The sequence below is a fragment of the Calypte anna genome, chromosome 8, assembly GCF_003957555.1.
Source record: "Calypte anna isolate BGI_N300 chromosome 8, bCalAnn1_v1.p, whole genome shotgun sequence".
Classification (NCBI taxonomy): Eukaryota; Metazoa; Chordata; class Aves; order Apodiformes; family Trochilidae; genus Calypte; species Calypte anna.
Genome location: NC_044254.1, coordinates 8,070,993 through 8,094,784, shown reverse-complemented (window position 1 = coordinate 8,094,784; position 23,792 = coordinate 8,070,993). Strand labels below are relative to the sequence as shown.

General features: G+C 37.8%; 1 protein-coding gene across 1 annotated transcript; it reads left to right on the top strand.

Moving 5' to 3' along the window:
* Positions 1-2,773: 2,773 nt before the first annotated feature.
* Positions 2,774-17,486, top strand: ZBTB41 (zinc finger and BTB domain containing 41). The gene is given in 27 exon segments (XM_030455487.1): positions 2,774-2,845; positions 3,683-4,886; positions 6,719-6,926; positions 7,594-7,663; positions 9,756-9,926; positions 10,616-10,669; positions 10,671-10,716; positions 10,719-10,746; positions 12,433-12,528; positions 13,018-13,036; positions 13,039-13,071; positions 13,073-13,131; positions 14,597-14,687; positions 14,689-14,702; positions 15,710-15,780; positions 15,783-15,797; positions 16,530-16,550; positions 16,553-16,656; positions 16,658-16,774; positions 16,777-16,800; positions 16,803-16,850; positions 16,852-16,974; positions 16,976-17,021; positions 17,024-17,074; positions 17,077-17,100; positions 17,103-17,138; positions 17,141-17,486. Coding segments are annotated over 26 exon segments (2,730 nt in total). The 5' UTR covers positions 2,774-2,845; positions 3,683-3,763; the 3' UTR covers positions 17,179-17,486.
* Positions 17,487-23,792: the final 6,306 nt, after the last annotated feature.

The following is a 23,792-nucleotide window of genomic DNA, read 5'->3' as shown; positions in this document are numbered from 1 at the left end:
TTTTACTTCACGGCCTAATCTAAAACATTTGTGTGTATTAGGTGACTGGCAATAAAATACTGAAAAATCTCAGATAAAGGAAGTATTGGCTTTGTGGGTTACTCCCTAGGTCCCACCCATCACTGACACGTCTGGGATACAGAGGGAGAATGACAGCATGGGTTATATTTCAGCAGTGTCATATACCACAAACACCTGGCAAATTACCTTTAATATTAGATAGACATTTACCTTAGGTAGATGTAACAACCAAAGTGAAGGCTGCTGTTTAAAAGAGTATGTGAATCATTATACCACAAGCTTTATTACCAGGTACCTAAAGTGAAGAGCTGTTAAATATAACTGGAATAAACTGAAATTGCTCAGCCAGGTCTTAAAACTCGCATGCTATTTTTTAAATATTTTTTATTTCTGTTTGGTTTGCAGCTAAGTGCTTAACATCAGAGTTGATTCCCTATTTTCTTATTTAAATTGTGTTTGTTGCAACTATCTGTCATTTCTAGTTTCACTGTATCTCAGAACTGCAGACTCTGAGCTGGAGAAAGGTATTCAAGGTGAAACCACCTCCTGCAACATCAAACCCTCTTGCACAAAGCTACTTAATTTCCACTAATTCAATAATATTTATTAGACAATATACTATCTTCTTGGAAAAATCTTAACCACTGAACTTCCAAATCATGTACAGTTTCATGTAGGTGAGCAAAGTGTTTATTCTTTTATTGGTGCTGTCTCTAATTAATGTAAAAGTCAGCTTTATAATCTTAGTGACAGTTATTCTATTAACTGGCAAGAAAATTTAGCACTAATAAGCATTGGAACAAAAAGGATTAATGTAGTTAAATTTTGCCTGTACCACTTAAAATATGAAAGAATTAATGGTGAAAGAAGTATAATCAACCAAGAGCTCAAGGACATTTTGTTTCCAGGGCATAATTATTGTAGCAGTGCCAGCCATGGTAATGGATCACTTAGCATTGTATAATTTTTCTTTGAACTAAAACCTTCATGTAACATAAAACAGCAAAAGAGAAAGTGTTATTTAGACTTGTGCTAAATCAAAATGCAAAAACTTCTCAGCTTTGGTAATTAGAACAGATGTAGATGCTTTGTAGACTGCCAAGAAACAGCACACAGTAAACAGCATCAGCAACAAATAAATGAAAACCAGGTAGTTATCTATAGGAAAAAAACAAACAAACAACAAAGCCCAACAATGCAGCAGAAGGAAATGGCAGGGGGAAATAGAATGAATTTACTTCTTAAAGCCCAATGGGATGAAGATTATAACTGGGCCAAAGTCCATGCTGTAATGCAGAGGTGCAACCTATACATTCTTTGTGGGGACACTGGATGCCAACTCTGAAATTCTGCTGATGGATCTAATTATGCCCAGAATATTTCTATTTTTCATAATTGTTCATATATTTACATCTAAGGACAGTCTGCTTTTTTTTGTTTTTTTAAACTGGGAATAAATGGCTTCTATTAGCAATTCAACTTTCTGCACATGAAGCATCTCCCAAGTGTATGTAGAATTACAAAATCTAAAAAAAAAAAATAAATTAGGTATGTTGAGTACATGTATTAATTTTTCCATGCCAGGAAACAGGTATGGAAAATTCTGGTTCATGGCAATATAGTAATTACAGATTGAAAAACACCTCAGCACTCTGACTGCTAAAAAGCTCTCAGGCCTTTTCCATGAAAATCTCCTATCTTGGTTACACTTGTTGGCAAAACAGTTCTCATGGAGTTACATTTCCCTTATGTATTTCACTTGTGAGAGCTCCTATAGCGCATGGCTTTTTACTTTCAACCTGAACATTCTTGCTACAGAAGCAAACCAGCAAACCAGTTACCTGGCTAAATGATGTTTTTATGAATCTTGCTGTTCGGATTGGAGTAATAAAGACATTTTTATAGTTTATGTGCAGCTTAAGTATGACACTACAGACATGAAAGTTGGGCAAGCACAAGCAACATTCAGTTATGGGGTGTTTATTTAGCTGTGTGGTGACCAATTTCAACTCACAAATCATAAATACATAACAAATAATATGAAATAAAGTTTTATCCTGCCTTGAAATTAAATACATGTCTTTAAAGGTCCCATAAAAACAATCTCATTTTCAGTGCCAGGCTGTCACTAGCAATTAGTTATCGTTGGAAAACCAAAAATATGATTAATAGAAGGGTGAACACCTTCTGATATGCTGATGAAGTACACCCCCAAGTGGGTATTCCCTCGGGCCGTGGGACACTCGTGGCTTCGCTTTGTGCCACCCAGGAAGGATGAAAACCGGGCAATGCAGCAGCACAGCTGCCGACTCCCTCGGGATTCTCAAGAACACGGCAAATGCAAAACAGTACTGAGGAAAAGTACTCGCAGCTTGGAGATTCTGAACCATTTCTACGGAACTGTTGTTCCAGCGTTACATTTCTCGCTCCCACACGGTCTCTGCCAACACTTCGCTGCGTTCGGGCGCGCATTCCCGCGCCGCCGGCTTGGCTGCGGTGGGGCCCCGGGCCACCCCGCTTCCCCGGCACGGTTCGCCCTAAGGCTGCTCGGCGGGGGCCACATCGAACAGAGACACCGAACACCCGCCGCAGCCAGACTGGGTTGGGTTGGGCCAGGCCGGGCCTGCTGCTAACGGTGCCCCGGGACCGGACCAGGCCCATCCGCGCATGCTCAGCTCAGCACCGCCCGCTCCTCACGTAGGGAGCGAGGCTGCGCAGGGAGCCGGGACCCGGAAGCGGCGGAAGGGTGGAAGCGGTAGCGGGCGAGGGGTGCAGCGGCTTTCGGCGGCCGAGCGGGCCCCGGGGAGCGCCCGGCGCCTCGCAGGTGCGTCAGGCAGCTCCGCCGGGGTTGCGGGTGGGGAGGGACGGCGGGGGCGCGGCCGTTTGATGTCCCGCTGGCGAGGGTGGAGGAGAGGCGGAAGGGAGAAGGGGGAAGGGGCTTGCGGCCACCGCCGCGATGGTGGAGGGGGGGGGGGGAGGTGTCTGGGGCGCCCTCTTTGCCTCCCGGTTTGGTTCTGTAGGGCCCCCGTGGGTTCCGCCGCTGACCCGGTGTTGCTGGGACAAAGGCACCGTCCGTGGGACGGGCCGAGAGAGGCGGGAGCCTGACCAAGGAGTTGACATTCGGGAGTGACAGACGCGCGGAGAGGGCCGCGCCGGGATGGTCTGCGGGCTGTCTGAGAAGGCGAAGGCGGGAGGGCTGGGGCTGTCTGGGGCTGTCTGGGGTTGGGACTGGCTGTGGTTAAACGGGAAGGGAATGCGCTTGGTGTAATAATAACAACAGTGCACGCCCATGTCGGGGCGCTGCGCGGGCTAAAGGCGTCCAGGAGACGGCAGAGCCGGCCCCAGCCGCCTCTTGGGGTCTAATAATAGGATGTGTTGGTGCACTACGAGTAGCTCTGTGCCCTGCTAGGAATAGGAAGTGGTGGGAGTTTGGCAGTTTTGATAAAAGCTTTAGGTATACATAAGTTTAAGTTACATGTGAAAGAGTGAAATACAAAAAGTGTAAATTAAATAAAGGCACTAAGTATATAGAAGTTTAAGGTAGATGTGAAAGAGTGAAATACAAAAAGTGTGAATTAAATAAAGGCAGTAAGTGGTAAGAGTAATGTTTTATCATAGTTCTTTTGCAGATGATGAAATTGCTGTTATGTATTTTCTTAAGGTCTGGAGCACCACCAGGTCTTCGTGGGAATTTTTTGCCAGTCCCCTATGAAGCTCCTGATCTTAAAGTTGCACTTCTGCAATGAAGAAAAGGAGACGAGTTGCTGCAAATCTAAACGAAAAAGTTCATCTTGGCCATGAGACAGATACTTCAGAACACATTCTTGTAGTAGACTGCGCACAAGAAGTTGTCTCAAAGTCTGCAGAAATAGCTCCTGCAGATCAGCTTGAATCTTCCCAAGAACTTTCACCATCATCAGAACAAAGAAAGCTCCTAAGCTCACTGCAGTATAATAAAAATCTACTTAAATACTTAAATGATGATAGGCAGAAACATCCATCGTTTTGTGATTTACTCATAATTGTAGAGGGAAAAGAGTTTAGTGCTCACAAAGTTGTTGTGGCTGTTGGGAGCAGTTATTTTCATGCCTGTTTGAGCAAAAATCCAAGCACTGATGTTGTCACGTTAGACCACGTAACTCATTCTGTCTTTCAGCATTTGCTTGAGTTTCTTTACACCTCTGAGTTTTTTGTTTATAAAAACGAAATTCCATTAGTACTGGAAGCTGCAAAATTTTTAGATATCATAGATGCAGTGAAATTACTGAATAATGAAAGTGTTTCTAATGTACAGACTGATGTGGTAACTGATGTACCTACACCAGTAGAAACACTCAATGAACTGACAGGCAAACTGTTAAATAGTCATCAGTGCACTTTTTGTGGTCGAAGTTTCTGTTACAAGAAGTCCTTAGAAAATCACTTGGCTAGAACCCACAGATCCCTTTCACTGGAAAGAAAACATGGGTTAAAAATGCTTGAGAAAGCCAACTTCTCCACTCGGCGCTCTACGAGAAACCGTAGATGTCCAGCTAAATTTGATACCAGTGACAATGAAAGTGGTGATGCCTCTGACAGCAATTTGGAAAAAGTCAGTTCTGATAAGGAAACATCTGACAGAAGTGAATTTGAAGACAGTGAAAGTGAATGCAATGCTGATGAAGAGGGACAGGAAGAGGAAATGTCAGGTGAAGATTCAGAGTCTGAAGAGCAAAGTGAGAAAGAACAGAATGATACTGAAGAGTGTTCTGAGGCAGCTGATTCAGTGGGAAATATTCCTGAAGGCTTAGCTCCAGTCGTCATTCAGAGCAGTAGCAAAAAACTACTGCAGTGTCCCAAGTGTGACAAAAAATTTGATCGAATAGGTAAGAGTGAGTTAGGTTGATCTCTTACCATATGGTGGTGCTATTTGTATGGGAAATAAACAGATTTTTCTCTGTTCTAGGGGGTGAAGGTTATAATTCTTGGATCATCTCACTGATCCAGTATGCTGCTAAGTTTTCTGAAGATGTTAAGTAGTTCTTCCTGTGGCTAAACTGTTTGTTTCAGTATAAATGAACTGTGAGCATTATTTGAGAAATCTGCAAATGCTAAATTTACTTCTCTTTCACTGCTTTTCTGGCAAACTATTTTTAGGTTGTCATTATTGCTAAAGTAAAACAGCATCCTTGTCAGACAGCCTGAGAGTTTTCTATTTTGACATGATGTGTAGATGCTTGGGACCTAGTCACCCTGACTTCTGTCTTCATTTTTCTGGTCTGTATTACCAAGAAGTTACACCACATAATACTTTGTCAGCTTAATCTGTTCTGTTGGGATTGTCTACAATCATATCTATAGTTACTTGTGATATCAGAAGAGTCAAGATTCCAGCTTTTCTGACCTCCTTTCCCACATTAGAAGCAAATTGCTACTGTACTCCAGAATTATTGCATTCTTTCAGCTGGGGTAAATGTTTAATTATGGTCACGTAAGATACTGACTTTCTTACTTAGGAAAGAAGCAGTTCCTTGTAGTGTTAGGCATTTTTGGTGTTCTTACAATACATGCATTATGTTCTTCATAATTTTGAAGCTTTATAAGTTATGTGTGTGTGTTAATTTCTACTCACACACAGTGTACTTGGCTTGACGAGGTGAAATGAATTTTCCAAGGTCACAAATTACATTGTAGAAGCTACCAAACATTAAATTAAACATTTAAAATGCGGGACTTAGGTGTACTTCTGCTGAATAAAATATAAGCAACATAAGAAAATGTCAGAATTTGAGAGCTTTACTACCAATACTGAAAGGCTACTGTGCAGAAATAAGTGGCTTGTGAGTATTTAGGGTTGTAACAGTGTATTTGTTTTTTGCACCCATTAGAAGCCTTTTCCTCTTTGCATGTCTTTCATGATTTAGAATTCTAATTTTGTGTTCAAACAATACATGAGAAATAGCACTAAAAGTGATACATAAAGTATTTTTTCATTAGGTTGTATTATTGTAGATAATTGATTAATTTTTTAAATTTATGAGCTATAGGACTTTTTTTTCTGTATCTAAGTCCCAGAAGTATGATGCATATCCTGCAGAGAAAAATCATTGTCTAGTGCAAATCAGAGAGCCTGCTGTTGGCTTTAGGTAGGGAGATCCTTGGTGTTGGTCTGAATTCTGTCCTCAGAATAGAACTGTCAAACAGCAGAGAGAATCCAAGTGGTGTGTAAGAAATGGGAGAGTAGTATTCTCATTTATGGTAGTATCTCGAGTCCCAAATATAGAATTTATGCAAAAGTTTGTATAATTCAGTGTTTTGTTATTTTTAAGTACCAGTTTGTTTCAAGGCTGTTCCATGTTCTGAAAAGGGAGTTCACAATCAGTGTAATGCAAGAGGAATAGTATCACTTCCAGTACTTAAGAACAGAATAAGCTGTAGGATTAAACAAGAGGGACCCTCACATTGATTTAGCTGTAAATGAGAGCCCTCTCATTTTCTGTCTTAAAAATAGTTAAATGTGGAAGTGGGTGGAGAAACCTGGAATCCAGCATGTATTTGATCAGTGTTGCAGCTTTCAGTGCTGTAAACCACACATGAGTGTGGAAGGTACTTAGATCCTGACAACATTTGAGAGCAAAATTATACAACAACCTCCAAATGTGTATATTGTTGGTGATACCTGCTGTAGTTTCTGCTAACAGATATTTTTGTTGTATAGGCAAATACGAGAGCCATACCCGTGTGCACACAGGAGAGAAGCCTTTTGAGTGTGATATTTGTCACCAGCGCTATTCAACAAAGTCCAACCTGACAGTGCACAGAAAGAAACACTCCAGTGATACTGACTTTCATAAAAAGGAACACAAGTGTCCCTACTGCAACAAGCTTCATGCAAGCAAAAAGACTTTAGCAAAGCATGTGAAGAGGCAAGTATGAGCAAATTTGTCTTGCATTTCTTAAAAATGTATGTGTGCCACAGCATACTGTTTCTAGAACTGCTTTTTTCAGATAAGTATCTTTTCAAAGGTTATGGGGATGAGCAGCATCTGCAGTAAAGAATGTATAGGGACTAAATAGCAGTAGCAGTTCTGTGGGAGTTCTGTCGGTTTTTGCCATAAAATTTACCATCCTAGCACAGTCAGTCAGAGCACAAGTCTTACTAATTAACTCCGTTGCTTTTAATTTGGTTATCTTCTTTGGTTTTAGATGTGATGCTGTACTGTTGATAAGAGATGGATAAATCATTTACATGCAGATTCGTTCAAGTGATTGATTTGTTTATCCCAGGTCTAATTATAAAGTATTATTATTTAAATACAAATTTTTCCCCTTGCATCATAAATATCCATAAAGCATTATAGCTGAAACTCTTACCAGTCTTACCTGTTGTCATATGAGATTCTACAGGTATCTGTAGTCAACACTGCTTGCCAGTTACTCATGCCTTTGTAACTGTTTAATTTCCAGTATTCTGTTCTGCTGGTTTGTTGATTGATCTTCATAACATGGAAAGTTTAGAAATTAATATTTAGCAGTTGGATAATCTTCATCTTAGAAGGTGACAGGAGTTATAACTTTCTGTCTTCCTCCTAGGTTTCATCCAGAGAATGTACAAGAATTTCTTTCTATCAAGAAGACAAAGAGTGAAGGTTGGAAATGTGATGTAAGTAATATTTCAGTATTTTTTTTTCATATGGCTGTTATGTTGGTTTGTGACTTGAATACTTAAATGAAAATATGGTATGTGTTTCTGTGACATCTCAGCTTTATAAGTGATGGTATAAATTCCTTCCTTGTGTCCTGATTTTAAGACTGAATTTTATTCTGTATATATAGCCCATGAAAACCTCATGATGAAGTATACACTGTGTCAATAGTGAGGAAAATACATGTTAAATGTGGAAAACCTTCGCAGTTAGCTGAATATGTACATCAGTGAAGTTGTAGATTTGTACTAAATTTACATCTAGATCTGAATTCATAGAATCCTTTCCTTGATTTTCTCTAGGACAGGCATGTGTGTGAAGCTAAATCTGTTGTAAAAAGGAGTTTGTAGAACTTCCATTCTCTGCACCAAATAATGTTTTAAGGTTTCAAACAAACACTGTTTGTTGTTTTTTTCGTGTCAGCTGTTTTGTTTGTGCAAACTGCTAAATGTCCCCCTGTGCCTGCAATACTGGGTCTCCTGTATCACAGCTACTAAACTTGCTTTCTTTGCAAACTTTCACTTAAAAATGTTTAGCAGGAGGTTGAGAGATACCAAGTGTAAGAACCTGCAGTGTTCATCTGCTGGGAATGAGATCATTTCATGGTTGACCAATGGGTGTTACCTTCCAGATGAAGTTCTGTTGTATGAACATATTACAGGTTCTACTTGTTACTAGATATGAAACAGCTTCATAGTGCAGCATGGTTGATGTTAACATCTCAGAAAGTCCTCTTACTGGATGGATTATTCACTAGACTCCACTTGGCTGTTTTTTGGGGTAAAACCCCAAACCTTTATTTAGTAGAAATTTTAAAAAAGAAAGCCACTGCTCTTATAATGTACATGTCTGTTGCAAATGGACTTGAATTAAAAGCAGGGGTAGAATTTTAGCTTTTATAACAGTTGGAGAATGAGCAGAACCCCAAGGAACTGTGACTTTGTTTTCAGGTTGTTTAGTATGTTCTGAGAGCTGAGGTGCCACAAATGTAAAGTACAGGATTTCTCTGAGTTGCAGGTTTATGCTGTAGTCTATACATGAGCACCAGGATTTTGTGACCAGGCTTTAATCTCACTGTTTCTCTGAATTTGCTCGTATTCTTCAGAGTATAAAGAGTAAAGAAAAGCAAGAAGGTTATTACACTTTTTAGAGGTATAGGATTTTCTTACACTTTTATTTAACATTAATGAGTTTTTAAACAAATAAAGCTGCTGCTTCTGATTTTCTGAGGTTAGAATAATGTTATTCCTGTGTGCTCTGAGAAACTGCAAACAACGGCAAAAGTTTCACATTGAACTCAGGGAGCACTATTTTGATTTATGTTAAAGCACAGGACCTTGATGCTAAATTTTAATACCCAGTTTAAATGTCTAAATTTGACCTGGGGTTTCGGTTCTGTAGTTGAACTGCATGTGTACTTTATTGACTACTACTCATTCCTGTACATTTAGATTTATGTTAATATGAAAACAGTCCTCAAAAGCTTATGTGATTTTAATATTGCAAAAGTTCCATGTCTCTAAAATATATTTTGAGATATTTCTTTTTTGGTATTGTCATTTTCTTTTTAATGCATGCTGTCACAGAATTTCCCAGAGGAAAGAAAGGAATAGGTATGACTCCAGTTGTACAGTAGCATATACTGTTAAGAGCTTTTTCCATAGTCAAATTAAACTGAACTCTTTCAGCAAGCAAAACCAAGCCAAAGCTATTTCCTTCTTTTCCACTGGATTATTTTCTGCTGACTTAGTGTGTTGAAACACCCTAGGGAAAAAGTGTAGTAGAGGCTGGAGTCAGTAGAAAGGGGGATGGAATATGTAACGTTATGCAGGTGTTGCTGGGAGTTTTATTTAGGTTGCCATGGATCAGCGTCCTAATTTATGTAGTTCATTCCACTAGAGTTTATGTATATGTTGACTGCAAGACTTTACAAGTTGGGATAGAATATGCTTTTTGAATAACATATTTTCTCTTCTGTTGCTGCAGAGAGCAGATTAAAAAAATTGGGTTTAATCGATGTATCTTTGACAAAGTGCATTATCATTTCAGATTTGTAAGAAGTCTTTCACCCGAAGACCTCATTTAGAAGAGCATATGATCCTTCACTCTCAGGATAAACCCTTTAAGTGTACCTACTGTGAAGAGCACTTTAAATCACGATTTGCAAGACTGAAGCATCAAGAAAAATTCCATCTCGGTATAGAAACCTCCTTCTGACATGTAAACAATAGATTTAAAGTAAAGCCTTCCTCCACCATTTTATGTCCTGATGAGTCTGGTTTCCCACTTCACCTCCTTTTCCAATTCTCTCTTTTCCAGTTTTTGTGGGGGAGTTGGGTGTTGGCTTTTTTGTTGTGTTTTTTTTAAATTTTTTTTTTACTTTTTCTGTTCAGACATCTTCTTGAGGCATTGTATTTTACCTTTTTTGGAGGGAAAGAGGACAAAGGCTAGTTTTGTTTTAAAGTTTCTTTTGCATGAAAATGGTACTCAGCTATGGAATCAGGTTATTCCTGAAGTTTTCCAAGGACCTTTTTCTTTTCTCCAGAAATATTTCAAAGAATTTTTAATTATTAATAATTATTTCTGCTGGGTAGGAACTAGATTGGGGATAGTAATGGGAATTTTGCTTTTCAAAACAATCTAAACAGTCTCAATTATTTTTTACTATTAGTTCTAAATTTTTTTCTACAATCATGAAACTTACTACCTAGTAGTAAAAGTAATTTACCTAAGCAGGAAGGTACACCAGTCCTATTAAAGTATGCTTACTATAGTAACCAGTAGTCATTGTTAGACAAAACTTTTGCTTTGTAAATTGACAAGTAAGCAGTCTGTGCATCTTCCTTGGTTTAACTGGCATTTAATTGTACTATGTGTGTTGTTGTGTCTGTCTGTCTGTCTGGTTGTAGGGCCCTTTTCCTTGTGATATTGTGGCCGCCAGTTTAAATGACACTGGAAATCTGAAAACGCCATATAGAATGTACACATGGAGGAAAGAGAAAATGGACATGTTCATCTGTGGAAAATCCGTGAGGGAACGGTAAGAAGTTGTGTGACTGCTTGGACTTGAGCAGAACAGAAAAATATTTAGTGTGCTTTGTTTGATTATGTTTTAGCGTTGAGATTTTAACATAGATTATTTCAGAGGACTATTGAATTAAAAGGTAGGGGTAAGAGCCACAGGTAATACCTGAATTTTCTGATGACCTTAAAGGGTGACACAGCTGTAGGTAATTAGTTGTGAGCCAGAACTATATTAAGAAACACTTAACCTCTGATTCACTAAAGGTTCCAGTGTTGTGCAAGAACATCTTGCATTTGTTTGGGAAAGAGGTTTCTGCTGCAAGTATTTTGGTGATTAACTGAACTTTGGAGAAATCTGACTTCTACAAACAAGGTGTCAGAGAAGATGAAACAGAACTGTAACAGCCTTTGTGGCTGCTGCTCTGTATGGAGGAAACAATTGTTAAGTTAGTGCTTAGAAAACTGGAAGCTCTAAAAGTTGTCTCATATTCTAGTGCAGAAAAAGCATAGAAAAGATGTAGGAATAAGATCCTCTCACTCCCATTTCTATTCTACATGTATGAGGGAGAAAAAGGTGAACTTTTCAGTGACTGTTAACATACCTTCAGTGCAGGTGTCCTTACACTGCTCTATAAAGGAGATACTTCACATTTTGAAAATGGTAAATTATGTCTTGTTTCTGAAACAAGAAGTTTTTTTTTTCTTTAATTCTTGACAGAATAGTTTCACCTCAATAACTGTGACTAAGATTCTAGTAATGTCTATTTGAGGAATATGAAAAGAGCTGAGTTTGTGTACTGCAGTATGTTTTGTTGATCTTATGGTTTTCTTAACGACTGGCAAAGACCCTGGGGAGCACTTTAAGAGGAAGATTTGTCCCTGGTGGGTTTTGGTGGTGGTGTGTATTTTCTAGTAGTTTGGCCAAGAGGGCATGGATGTGTTGAAAGAAAATGTAATATTGCAATAGTGAGACAGTAAACAATCAATAAGGTACAGATAGTCTTTCAATTCTATAAAGCTCACTTAGAACTGCAAAAAGAATTTCTGTTTAAAAAAAGTCAATATGTTTATGCATTTCAAGTTTTATTTATGGTATATAAGACGTTGAATATTTGAATATAGTTCTTCTCATATGAAAATGTCAAATTTTTGTGTAAAGTATAAAAAATGTCTTTTAAAAATAATATTTATAGTAAGTACTGGAAGGAGATTAAATACTTTTCTGCTGAGCTCACACTGTTACCTGCTCCATATCCAGTACATTTTATCCTCCAATTCCTTTTTTTGAAAGAAATTTTCATTTGAGTACCCCTTTTTTTTTTTTTACATGGAAAAGGTGATAACAGCAACAGACTTAAATATGTATGCATATATGAATGCATTTGTAAATCCATATGTGTTTAAATAAGCCCTGTACCGAGTTAAGTTAAATTAAATTAACATCCATAATCTGGATTTTCTTAAGTCTGTTTTTTAAAGCTCTGCCTGTATACACACAGTAACAAGGACATTATAACATAGAAAACAGTGTCAAAATTGATGTGCGTTGTCCAAATGTATGTAGGTGTGTATCTGAATAAATTAATGCAGTAATTGTGATCCATCAGGGTTAAAGAAATTGAGAAACAGGTAGTCAGCCTGTTTCACTTGTAAGCAACAGTGACTTTGCTTAAAATTAAATTTTACTGCCTTTGTTGAACAGAACAACTTTGAAAGAACATCTGAGAATTCACAGTGGAGAGAAGCCTCATCTTTGCAGTATTTGTGGCCAGAGTTTTCGTCATGGAAGTTCTTACAGGTGCAGATTTTTATTAAATAAGAAAATAAAACTGTCTTGCTTATTTTGGTGATTGATACACATTTGTGTTTCAACTTAATTCCTTGTCAAGCTTTAAACATGCTTAAATATTGAAAATATATTGATAACCTGTGAGAAGTCATTTAATTTTTAATACAAGATGTTAAATGTCTAAAAAGACACAATCCCATAAAACTCTTGTATCAAAGTTGACTTTCTTGCACATCTAAAACCTTTATGTCTTTGTTATTCAAAGGCAAAATAAGCAGAGGACTAAAATATCCTGATAATTTAATGTCAAATATGAGAGTCCTTATCTCTTTTCTTCTCTTGGTTTCTAACAGCAGTTTGAGCATACCTCAGTTGAAAGCTATTTTCTGATTTTGGTGTGAATCATTAAAGAGTGTTTTCTGATGTTTTTGCATTAATTAGCAGTACAGATTTTGTTAACAAAATTGCATCTTGTATTTATGACCGTAAATATGGCAGACTTCATCTAAGAGTTTCACCAATGATGACAAGAGATATGAATGTGAAGAATGTGGGCAAAACATTTATTCGGCATGACCACGCTAAACAAAACACAAAAAAAATACACTCAGGTAGGCATTTTCTTTGAAAATTGGCTTCAAAATTAACTGTTTTGAAAGAAAATCAAATAACAGTTAATCATGGCTTTTATTTTTCAGTATGTTGCAATGTTTTAGATCTGATAAAAGTTCCTCTCCACTGCTTTAAGGTCTACTAAAATAGGTTTAACCTTACATGTTTGCCAAGGTTTAAAAGCCAAGTGTTTCCTCCATATTAACATAGAAAGTCCAGGGACAGTCAAAAACATGTAACAGTGAATTGCTTCAAAAATAATATAAAAAAAGCAAAAGTGAAAAAGGAGGATTTTTTTTTTAATGAGTTCAGATTTCTTTTTTTTAATAGCAATTTTGTGAAACATTATTACCAAACAACAGAAGAAGCTGTCACAGTCTGTCTTGTCAAAGTTTTGTACACTGATTCACTTTTTATGTAAGAACGTCAAAAGAGGTGTTTCTGAAGTCTCTGCTATGGGAAGAGAGAAGGAAGGAGGGGTGGTGGAAGTCCAGCCCTGAGAACAGCCAAGTGGGGATGATAGGAGTAAGAAGAAAGATCTTTCTTTTCCATTGAGAGCAGAAAAGTTATCAAAACGTAGAGAGATTCACCAAACTTCTTTTTCAAAACAGAATCTGAAAGAGAATGTGGCCTTCCAGGAGGCACCAATATGTTCCAGGCATCATGAAAATATGAAAGTGATCAGAGTCTAAACTTTCTGAGCCTTTATTTTGAAAAGACAGCTTCTTTTTTTGGTGTTTAAAGCCTAATATCTGCTATAAAATAAAGAAATCTTTGAAAACTCAAGTACAAAAAAAAATCCTCTTTTCTACTCTATTTGCTTTCCCCTTCTAGAAAGTTACATTCTTTGACTGTCCACACTCCTACTTACATGAGAAGAAATATCTGACACTTTGTGGAAGAAATCGAGATGACTAAAAAGAATCAAGATACTTTTAAACAGGAAGCATTAAAGCAAAAGGTAACTATGTAAAGCAGGATAATTAAAATATAAATACTGCAAATATAATTTTAATTTCTAAAATTACCAAAGTAATTGGTGTGTTTAAGTAAGCTTCCTCTTTTGAAGCCCTGAAGATACCAGATTTTGGGTCTTAATGATGAGAATGATTTTCTGGTCATTCACTTGTACCTTTCATGCAGTGAGTGGGAAAGTGTCTCTTAAATCATGAAATGTAAATTCAGTTGTAGAAAATGACAAAGGGTCAGTAAAAGTCATAGAAAACAAGTCATAAAAATCATGATTCTGATAAAAACCTACCTAGTTACTGATTTTGTTCTTTGATAGCAGAGAGTCCTGCCCTGAGTAAGGTTTGGAAGAGTTTGGTTGACTGGACTTTGGTGAACATGGATCTAACCATGTGTCTTACAGTTACAGCTCTTAGACATTTAAATAAGTCCAGAAAGATTTAAACCAAAAATTTAACCAAGATTTAACCAAACCCAGAACTTTTCTCTTGTAGGTGAAAAAGCCACATCAGTGTGAGGAATGTGGAAAATGTTTTGGCCGTAGAGATCACCTTACTGTTCATTATAAAAGTGTCCATCTAGGAGAAAAAAGTTTGGCAGAAGTAAGCATATTTTTTTATAATTATGTAAATACTTCATGTACTGTAACTGGTTTTGTTGAGACTTGTATGTTAGTGCAGAATTCTTTTAATGTCTGTGTTTATGTCACTACCTGTTAATCTTAGTGTTGATAGAAATATCATTGTTATGGTTTGAAATAGACGTTAGAAGATTGCCTTCAACAGATTGAACAAGATGTTTTTATTTTTAGTCTATATTAGTAAATAAAATTAAAAGATAAAAAGGGATCAATTTTGATCTGTCAATTAGGTGTGCCTGTAATACTTTCATTGCAGAACTGGTTAAGACTGAATTATTAGCATTTAAGCCTGTGAGAATTACCTGCTCTTAGATATTTTAGAAGCTAAGTAGCAGATTAGTGTCTCTGAAAGTAGGTAAAAAACTTTGAAACAGTCTGCCTTTATAGACCTACTCTATATAGAGTTATGTTTATAAACTGAAAATTCAGTAGGGTTTTTAAAATTCGTAATAATTTAAATTCAGAATAAGCTGGGACCTAGTTGTTTTGCTAATGATGTGTTTTAACTGCTAGTTAGCATTGTATAGAGGCCATTATAGATGTGCCTGGGTTGAAAGTGTAGTACATTGTGTTTTTTTCTTTGTTTCTTCTTGGTAGCCAATGGCCTAAACCATTCCTGGTAGTTATATTATGGCCATAATTCTGCAAAGTGAAGTGCCTCTTGTAAATGTTGAGCAAAAACTGTAACTTTAGGATATTTTGGGGTCGGATGTTTTAGTGGCTTCTGCTCTTTGAATGGCTAGGTGCCCATGCCAGCAGAGAATAAGATTGAGCATAAAAAGACTGCTATTGACCATCTATTGGTAGGCAGGTGTCAGGAAATATGAGTGCAGGAGAGGAAATTTGCAAACTTTGAGCTATTTCTTCAGGTAAAGATTTCAGAAGGGACTGTGTAAATAGTTGTTTAGGGTTTTTTAAACCAGTTAATAATAAACTGTCTTAACATGAAATGCCTTTTCTTCTTTCAAGATATAAAGCAACATTTCACCAGTGTGAAGTCTGCAAGAAAGTTTTTAAAGGGAAATCAAGTTTGGAAATGCATTTAGGACACACTCAGGTAAAAATAAAATAAAGCTCAATAAACCCACAAACATGTAGGAATGTATTTTTATGCATCAGCACTGATGGAATTATATATTAATTATGGTTTTTGAGCATCCAGAGCAAGAGTAACAGGAAGAAGCAAGACTTTTTATTCTTTCATATATGTTGGTCATTCCTGAATACTATTTTCTGGATGTATCAGTTGAAATATTGATAATCCTTAATACAGGTTTGTGGTATACTCTCTAAAGCTCTTTCTTCAGTGTATGTCCTTTCCAAATTTACTGCGACCTTCTAATGATTTTTGTTGTCCAGAGAATACTGCATTTCAAGTGGTAATCTAAACAAGGATTTGAATCCCTTTCAAAAAGGTTTTTGTCTGTATATGTTTCTCTTTGTGTTTCCTGCCTAATGTTCAGGAAAATTACTGTCCTTTTGAAATGCATAGAAACCCAAATTGAGCTCATTTAGTACCAGTATCATAATAGTTTAAAAGACTGTTCTTTTGCTTATGTTCTGATTGTTTTCTTGTGTACATGAAGAAATCTCATGTGCTGAGAGGGCTGCATGTGTGGAGAAGAGTATGCTATAATATAACTCTAACAAACTTGCTCCCTTGATTCCAAAATTTCAATAAAATTGCTTTATACTGGTCTCTAAGCCATAATCCACGTATGTGCTTGATATTTATGTGTGACATGGTGTTACCTAGAAATAAGTAATACTTACTTCTCTGTCATTACAGGTGAGAAACCCTACAAATGTCAAGTTGCAATCAGTCCTTTAGAATTATAGAAAACAATTAACAAAAACACATGGTTATTCATTCAGATGCTCGACCTTTCAATTGCCAGCACTGCAATGCAACATTCAAAACGGAAAGACAAGTTGAAATATCACATGGATCATGTTCATGGATCTAAGGCTGCAGAAGAGGCATTGACATCTTCTTCAGATGAAAAGCTGGTGTCCTTGCCAATGCAGTACACCCTCTGGATGACAAAGTCTATGAAAACTGAAGGCTAAACAGTATGTGGAACAATCCAAAGCATATCAATCAGAAGCCAAAAAGTTTGCTGCAGAATGTATCTACAGAAGTCTGTGTGCCTGTGACTCTGGTACCAGTTCAGATGTCTGACCCACAAGCTGATCTGGTACAGCACACTACTCAGTCCCATGGGATTCTCCCTCTCACAACCTGAGCAGACAGATTACCAGCGAGCAACAGATCTGTCCTTCTAGAGAAATACACTCTTACTCCACAACCTGCAAATATTGTTCATCCTGTAAGGCTGAGCAGATGTTGGATCCTAGAGACAGTCATATCTTGGAACTTTACTGGGGCTGGATACAGCTCTACTGTACAGAATATTTCAAACAATGAACATTCATGATCAGACCATAACATTCCACCTAACTTACTAAGCCATTAGCCAAAGATGGCTGATATGGCAGTTAAGAATTATATTTTATATTTTATTTGGACTCATGAGTCTTCGGCATAGTTTTGGAAAAACAGGTTTGTTTACATGATATTTGAACATTTAGGAACATTTTGATGTATACTGAAAGAGTGGCTTGTGATTTTAAGAGTTTTTAAAATCTTATAGATGGTCTTTTAAGAAATTAAGCTCTGAAAATATCTTTTAAGGACAGTGGCTGAAAAATATAGTTACATATCTGGCTAGTTATAAAAAATTGCCTTTCTGCATCTCACATTCAGTTAAAGTTTTTAAAATGTAATAGAAAGCATTTGGGAAGAATAAGGACTATATCAAATCATTAAGATTGGTAAAGGCAGGCACGGATATAAAACTATGTTTTACATAGATATTAAAAATATAATTTTACTTGAACCCTGAGGTGTTTTTTGGGGTTTTAAGTGTGCCGGACTCGAGCCAATGGACACAGGAACTAGATTCTTCTGAAAAGTGATTGAGATGTTTTGTGAAGACACTAAATGGAGTGTTTGCTGTTCCCCTGAGTATAATTAAGCTGCCTAAATTTAGCTTCTTATTTTTCCTTGATCTGTAATACTGAATTATGTGGGGATATCCAGGCAATGGTTAATCCTTTATAATTTCAATACTCGTTTTTTCTTGCTTTTTCAATCTTGTCTTCTAAAGTCTGCCCCACTGAAAAATTTAAAGTCTGTTATTTCCATAACAATACTCAACTTCTATTAAAAATATAAATCAGCAATTAGAAATCTCTTGTGAGTTGCTAGTGAGATTTTGTTTCTCACTTTCTTTTACTGTGTTTATAAAAACAGTCAGACTCTTGAGAGTATTTTGTCTTCAATTATTTTGAACTTCTCCTTTACTAAACATAATTAAAAAAAAAAAACCCAAACATTTTTAACTACAAGTCTAGTGTAATTCATGAAAACCTATCTAACTTAGCCTCATCAAGTTTTTCTATTTTAAGCCTACTTTAAAATAATTGTTCTGTGTTTGTTTGGTAAATGTTATGCCAAAGAAAAGTGTCTGAGGTAATTTTATGATCTTCATTACTGCTCACAAGAATTAAGCATTTTTTTTCCCCACTCTTAAATGGTTATCTTAAGGAATCTTTAAAGTGGGAAACTGTATGTATGTGTATTATTCTAACTTAAATATATTCAATGACCTGAGCAGGAGTGATCTGTGGTAAAAAGGTCATTTTCATGTTCTATAAAATCTAAAATGGTGCAAATGATTTTAAAATCCTGTCCAAATACTTGTTAGATTCTTTAATCCCCACCTATTTCAGTGTTGAGCATTTTGCAGGAAAGGGGCCAGAGCTGCCTGAATGTTCATATTTGAAGCTTATACCCTAATGGATTCTTAGCCTAAACACACCAAAAGATTTCTGTTAGCTGATAAATAGTGGCAGAGTTGTAGAATTTTAAGTGTTATCAATATTTAAATAGGACTTAGCCAAAGAAGCACAATAGAAGTCCTAAACTTTAAAAGTTCAGTTTCTAAAACAGAACTACATATGTTTAACTGTTCTATGTGTGTATCTCTAAAGTAAATTTAGAAGCTGTGCTCTGGGAATGTTCAGACTGACATGCTGTAAATGTATCTGGTAAGAAGCTGAATACTAGCAAATACACAGCAATAATGAGGCCATTGAATGCCACCCTCTGAAAGGACACTATCAAGTACTACCTTTCCTGCTTTCTATCTCCACCTTCACCTCCTTTCAGAATAAAACTGTTTATGCCATCTTCACACTCCATGGCTTGAAAACTGCTGGTTTATGTATAGTTTTCAAGTAGACATTAAATGTATCATTTTTTGTATTACCAAATGTGGATGTGATTCATGATTTCCAGCATTTGTAATTATAGTGTTAAAATAATTCAAACATCAATTGTTGTCCAGTGTAGTTCTCAGACTAGAAACGTAACTTTTGTTGTTTCTTGTCTTTTCTGTCCTATGGTATAAAAAAGTATTGTAGGATTTTAACAAAACTGTGACTTTAAAAATGGTAACTAATCTTCTTTTAAAATCCAGTCTCTTGGAAGGCACTGGGAAAATACTAAAATGGAATTTGGAGCATATTTACTTGATAATGTCCTTTTAAAAAATTCTTTCATGATTGTGCCTTTTATATATATTCTGAATAATGGCTTTATGTCTAGTTCAGTGGATTATTCTGAAAAACATTAAGGTCAATATCTTCCAAAGGGCTTCATGTTTTGGGTGCCCCAACAAGAAACAGATTATAAAATTGCTTGTTTTTCAGAAAAAACAAGCACTGTCTGCTGTTTGGGTGACCAGAATTACTAGGCATTCCTGGAGAAAAATGACCTACTAGTTCTTTGGCGTTCTTTTATTTGCAGATAACCCTACTAGTTAGTGTTTTTACCTGCTGGTCAGGCTGGATCATTGCCAGTTGACAGTGAAAGAGAATAGGAAAGCTTATGTGCTAGATACATAGTTTTTATTTTTTTAATATCATGAGCTCTAATTCTTACAGCTTTACATCTATTTAAAATTCATGTATGAGCAAAATTAAAATTTTCATGGACTGATACTTCATTCTGCAGGTGGAAGTAGCTGATCTCTGGCTTGATAGGGGACAGTTCCTCTTGAGAGGACAGGAGCTGAAGAACAGAGATCTGCACCTCAGCTGCATGGGCTGAAACTCCATAGGTGTCTGGTACCTCCATTTTAGTGTGTGTATGTGATCACCCAGGAGTGCACATCTTGTTGATCTGGAGGGCACTTTTCAAACAGAGGCTATGCTTTACCTGGCAGCCACTGACTCAGTTTGATCATTTGTTGCCAAAGAAGGAAAAAGCAGGTCTCAAAAATCTCTCTGAAGAATGATCAGTGGCACGTTGCAAGAAGTTGGGTTTTTAAAACATGCTGACCTCGGGGAGAAGAGTGGGGTCAGTGTTGGTACTTTATAAACTGCTGGTTCTGAGAACTTTCTGCACTCATTCTGTTTAGACATTGAATTCTGTGTTTTTCTGCTGAACAAATTTCTGGTTGTTGACTGGGATACAGCCTTTAATTCTTTAAATGGATTTTATGTTAAGTTTATTTATTTATATTGGAATTTCCTCTTTAAGCACTGACACTTTTCCTACAGGTGTGGCTCTTGGGTTCCTTTTATGCTGAACATCAGTAATTGTAATGTTGAGGATATCTTCCTCAGGCTGCATTTTCTTTAAAAATACAGTGCTACTTTAGTCTGGATTGTAATTCAAGTCGTTATTTTTAAAGATGAGTTATGCCAGACCACAATGACAAAAGATTTATTTGATACCATCAAAGATCTAAGCTTATTTCCCTAGCAACAAATGTGGAAGAGCATCTGAAGAGTGCTTCAAAGGAATCACCTTGTAACGTGCTTGATCTAACATGAAAATGACCCTCATGTTTTTAAATTTAAAATAATTTATGTGTAGAAGTTCATGAATGTAGAATAATGAATGAATTCTGAGAAGGCTGTTGTAGATGAATAGGGTTTTTTCCTGAAAACTATGTGATTATTTTTCTGTGTTGAGCATACACACAAAACTAATCCGGGTTGTGTGTTCTGACTGAAGGTGAAGGGAATCAGAGTGCATTTATCTGTAGGTCCTTGTGACTCCTGTCACATGGATCTTCATCTGTATCACCTCACAGTGATTTGGTTGTTTTATGGTGTGATGTGTAGAATGACACTGGCAGAATATAATGCAGGGCAGTCACTTTGTGTAAGCCCATAAGGATCTTTTTCATGGTCCATACGAAGCGTGTTAATTTAAAAGGATTTGATGGATTAAAGATAACAGTGGCAAAAAAACTTTAATCCCCCATAACCATTTAAATCATGTTTAAATGTTGGTCTTTTTATATGAAAGAATAAGGTGAAATAAACTCAATTTTGTCACTGGTATATGATAGTGTTTTAAATGTCATCTGTATAGATTGATATTTTAGATGGAAGTCTTTAAGTAAAGTCTTTTTTCGCAGAAATTCTTTGCTGTAAGGAACTTAGGAAGTGTGCTGTAAACGTAGAAGTAATCAGTCCTACGTGTCATTTTGTTTGTTACTGAAAAGTAAAGTTCTTTTGTCTTAACATCGTTTGCTCCACAGGATTTCTTGCAGGGCGTGCTTGCTAAGTTTTGGTTTCTGCCCTCCCGTTACTAAGCGGGGGCAGGATTCTGGACACCTTTCAGTTTTAAAGCTCACAGAAGATAAACAGATGGCAGGTTTTTTTTCACCACATTTGTGTGCGTCTTATTCTACTTTTTAAATCTTTTGTAAATTAAATTTATTTAGAAAAATACTCGGCTCCTCTCGTTTTTGTTTTGTTTGTTTTTAAAAGATTTTTAGCGGGAGGTTCGCGGAACCCATCTGGGTTTTTTATGTGGTTATTATTACTCGCTCTATCCACTTTTAAGCCTACGGGACCGCCTGCCATTACTAGCTCCGGGCCGGAATCCTCAGGGGCGGTGGGCGGAGGTGCCGGTACCGGAGCTTTGGGTTTGGGCTCCGGTACCACTGCTCCCCGGTTCGGGCCGCGGCGAGCTCGTGCCGTTTAAATAAAACGCGCGTCGCTGATTGGCGGAGATGCCAGGGGCGGGGCGGGCCCGCGCGGGGAGTGGCGGGGCCGCGGGGTTGAACGGAGCGGCCGTTGGTGGCGAGGCGGGGAGAGGTCGTGAGCGTGCCGGTTCGGTTCCGGTGCCGTTGCGGGGTCTGCCCGGGCATGGCAGCGGATTTCAGCCCGGGAGCGTGGTGTGGGAGCTGACCGGCAGTCCGCGGCGGCGCAGCGGCGGCGCTGGGCTACGCGAAGCGCTGAGGAGGAGGAGAGCCGCGGTGCTGGTGCTGAGCCACTTCTCGCGGCCGCCTTTCCTCAGCTTCGGCAGCCTGCGTGTGGGCGCCTCCCGCACCCGCCTCCTGGGCATCGACAACCCCAACGAGGAGGACGTCGAGGTGGTCGTCGACCGTTCCCGCTTCTGCAGGGCTTCAGCCTCGAGCATCGCCGCTTTTCTCTGCAGGTACCGAGAGGGTGGGGGCTGGGGGGAAGTGGGTGAGATGGACCCTGTGACAGACGAGGGGCCCGGCGTGTTCTGCGGGCGGGGTGCTGGGTTGGGCTGGAGGGGTCCGGTGGCAGGACGAGCCCCTCCGCCGCCTGAGGAGTGTTACCCTCAGACGTCACTCCCCGGCAGACGTCATTCCTCACTGGGCGCTTCGCGCTGTGTGACGTAGCCGATCCGTCGGGCTGCACCGGGCCGTATTCCTCGCTTCGTATGGTGGAATTGGACCTCTCGGGCCTTGGACTGGTGCAGGTCCGGAGGCAAATCCTGGCTTAAAAAGGGGTTGTTTGTTTCTGTTTGGTTGTTTCGCTGTTATTTTTTTTTCACAATAGATGGAAAAAATACAATTGTTGGTGTAGGAATGTGTTGTAAAGACAGATAGAAGAGGTGCTTAAAAAACCTTTCAAAAATGTAGGCGATATCTGTTAGTTAGAGCTGAGGTTGCTGTTCCCAAGAGGATGTTTGATCACTGTTCTTTCATGTTAATTAACACGTTCTCCACATTAATTAATAAATAGGGAGGAAGAAGTCTGGTCTTACAAATCACAAGGAATAGAAAACTATCGTCAGTCCTATCAGTGACGATTTTAAAATTACACTTTACAAACGGGTGTCTTGGTCCTCTGTGAGAAAGGAACTCTGAGATCTTGCACATGCTTGTAAATGGGTTTGAGTATATGAAGAGCAATTTCTTGTAGTAATAATGAATACTGTTTGCTGTTGACTGGCTTTACTTATATAAGCATGCAATGAATTTTTGTATGTTTCATTAAATGCATCTCCCAAGGAGATGGAACTTTAATTCGAATGGCTTAAGAGATTGGTTGTTTCACTCCCTCCTTTCAGTTTTGTTTGAGTGCAGCTTTGGTCTGTTTGTATTGATTGCAGTAGAGCACCAAAACCATTCAGTAAAGGTCATGGGTCATACATGGCTTCACAACTTCCTTATTTGCAGGGTCTTCATTTTTATTCAATGACCTTGTGTGTCAAATCTATCTTTGCAGGGCATTTGATTTCTTTTGTTAAAAAAACCCGCTTGTATACAGGTCAAGCTAAGATGCTAAAATCCTAACCTCTGATTAATAGTCCAAATATAATCATCTCAAAGTAACTTCAGAGAACTTACTCTTTTAATATGTGCAAAAAATGGAGTAATCTCAGCCTTTGTGCTGTGTTTCATGCTTGCTTTCCGTTATAGTTTTTTTGAGACTTATAAAAAATAATACTAGGGCATATGGGGTTGCTTAAATTTACGAGAGAAAATTGACAATTAAACACTTAACAGCTGTTTATCTTAATGTTATCAAGAGTATAGTTACTTGTATACTGCTTCTCACTTGATTTGATTATTGTTTTTAATGTTATGTAAGTATATCCAAAGTATTACATATTAAACTTTTTTTTTCTCCAACAGTCAGGGCAAAGAATCTTTGTCTCTGTAACATGGACACCATTAGAAGAAGGAAAAGTCAGAGATGTACTTTTTGT